Source organism: Leptonychotes weddellii, chromosome 11 (genome assembly GCF_054177405.1).
Source record: "Leptonychotes weddellii isolate Sample4059 chromosome 11, ASM5417740v2, whole genome shotgun sequence".
Taxonomy (NCBI): domain Eukaryota; kingdom Metazoa; phylum Chordata; class Mammalia; order Carnivora; family Phocidae; genus Leptonychotes; species Leptonychotes weddellii.
This window is the reverse complement of record NC_138379.1, coordinates 1,337,707-1,339,883: the sequence shown is the minus strand read 5'-3', so window position 1 is coordinate 1,339,883 and position 2,177 is coordinate 1,337,707. Positions and strand designations below refer to the sequence as shown.

Below are 2,177 nucleotides of genomic sequence, written 5' to 3'. Positions count from 1 at the left end.
ATGGCCCTCTGGACGCACCTCCTGCCCCTGCTGGCTTTGCTGGCCCTCTGGGCGCCGGCCCCGAGCCGAGCCTTCGTTAACCAGCACCTGTGTGGCTCCCACCTGGTGGAGGCGCTCTACCTGGTGTGCGGGGAGCGCGGCTTCTTCTACACGCCCAAGGCCCGCCGCGAGGTGGAGGACCCGCAGGGTGAGCCCCCGCCGGCCCCACCCTGGCTTCCTACCTGGCACCGGGGAAGGCAGGCGGGATCGTTAAAAAGAACAATGACATGCCCTTGGTCGCGTCCTGCAGGCGACCCGCTCCCCCGTCAGTGTCGGGCAGCAGGGGCACGTGGGCAGACTCAAGTCTTGGCCCCCCCCGGGGCCTGGGAACAGATGGCAGGGAGCACGGGCCCCGTGCCAGGCGGCGGGCACCCTGCTGTCCCGGCAGAGGCCGGCACGGGACGGTGGGCAGGCGGGGGAGCGCGTTCCCTCCCCGACCCGCTCCCCCTTGTTTGCTCCCCCGCAGTGAGGGCCGTGGAGCTGGGCGGGGCGCCTGGACCGGGCGGCCTGCAGCCCCTGGCGCTGGAGGGGGCCCTGCAGAAGCGGGGCATCGTGGAACAGTGCTGCACCAGCATCTGCTCCCTCTACCAGCTGGAGAATTACTGCAACTAGGGCGCCTCCCCGCGCCAGCGGCCCTGAGCCTTCCGAGCCCTGCACCCCAAGCTATTCAATAAACCCCCTGAATGAGCCTTGTGTCGTCTGTGTGGCGTGGGGATTGAGGTGTCGGCCGGGGGGCCGGCGAGGTGACTGCCTGGGCCGTGGGGGCCCTTGCAGGGACCCCCGTCCTGTTCGCTACACCAGCCCCTCCAAGCTTGGCCCCTGCTCACTGGGTGCCCACAGGCGAGCTCCTGCCCTGGGTGCTGCGAGGTCCCAGGGCCCCTGGCTGCTCAGGACAGGACAGAGAAGGGCTCTGGGGGCTCTGGGGGCCTGGGGGGCCTTGGGCACTGGCTGGGAGCAGATTCTCTTAGCTCAAAGCCTTGAGCTCTCAGGGCCCCCAGAGCGCTTTCCAAGGAAAGAGAATGAGAACACTCCAGCAACTTCTCCCCACCTAGCCCTGCGGTGCTCTACTTTTAAAGCTATTTCTGATGGAGGCCGAGAGGGGGACGGGGTCCTGCAGGGGCAGGGGACAGAGAAGGGCCCAAGAGGCTCCCCAGGGCTGGGCCTTTCTAGTGCCTCTCCACCACCCCTGCTCCGGGCAGGCCCAGGGCTGTCCCAGCCCCAGCCCAGATCCAGCCAGAGGAACCCACGGGTGCCCTGGAGGAATCAGAGAAGCCACATGGCAGCCTTGAGCTGAGGGACAGACTCGGACCCTGTGGGCACTGGGCAGGAGCCTTGGGCCTGGCACTCAGGGGCGTCCCGGCTATGCTGCCCCAAGAACTGCAGCCCACAGGGCCCAGGCTGGGTCTCCCTGCTGCCCTGCGGCCCTCTCCTCCTGCTCAGCAGCCCCAGACCAGGTGGTCAGTCCCAGAAGGGCCTTCGGGCCTAAGGATGAGGTCACTTGGGTTCAGGTCTTCAGGGATCCTCCAGTGTGGGTCCACTGGGCACCCCGCCTAAGCCGTCACCTGGCGTGCCAAAGAGCCTGGGGGCTGTCTGGGCTGGCCGTGGCCTGGGAGGTCAGCGGGTGACCCTGGCAGCACAGAAGGCTGGCCAGCCGGCCACCCAAGCCAAACCAATGTGCACCTCTCCTGAAGGCCCCGCCCGGGGCCGGGGCTGGGGATGGCTGGGCCGGGGGCCGGGTGCCCAGGCCCCCCGAGGCTGCAGACCACGCAGAGGCGGCCTCGGGGCCAGAAGTAGATCGTCCTGCTGGGGCCTGGCTGTCTCGGCAGCCTCCCTGTAGCCCCCAGGTTCCCTCTTGGGCCACCCCCTCCCCACGACATCGACACCCCCAGAGACGAGGCCGTCCCCCAACTAGCTCCGCCCCTGGAGTGGACGGCCGGACACTGGACCCGGAAGAGGAGGGGAGGAGGCGGCAAATCGCCCATGGGAGCACCCAGGTGGCCCCATCCGCAGGGGTAGAGGCAGGGGCGTCCTGCAGGAGTTGAGGTAGGTAAGTGCCCGGGGCCGGCCTGGAGGCAGCAGTTAGCCAAGCCCGTGTTCTGGCTGGCCTGCTGGCGGGCAAGACCCTGAAAGATGACCCA

The 2,177-nt window shown here is 68.8% G+C and overlaps 1 protein-coding gene across 1 annotated transcript; it reads left to right on the top strand.

Moving 5' to 3' along the window:
• On the top strand, positions 1 to 651 carry INS (insulin). Its single transcript, XM_006750095.2, has 2 exons — positions 1 to 187; positions 506 to 651. The coding sequence occupies exons 1-2, from the start codon at positions 1 to 3 to the stop codon at positions 649 to 651; spliced, it is 333 nt and encodes a 110-aa protein (XP_006750158.1).
• The last annotated feature ends 1,526 nt before the right edge of the window (positions 652 to 2,177 follow it).

Coding starts and splice junctions, on each gene's coding strand:
- INS (XM_006750095.2), top strand. CDS start 1: ATGGCCCTCTGGACGCACCTCCTGCCCCTGCTGGCTTTGCTGGCCCTC. Junction 188..505: donor CGAGGTGGAGGACCCGCAGG/GTGAGCCCCCGC, acceptor GCTCCCCCGCAG/TGAGGGCCGTGGAGCTGGGC.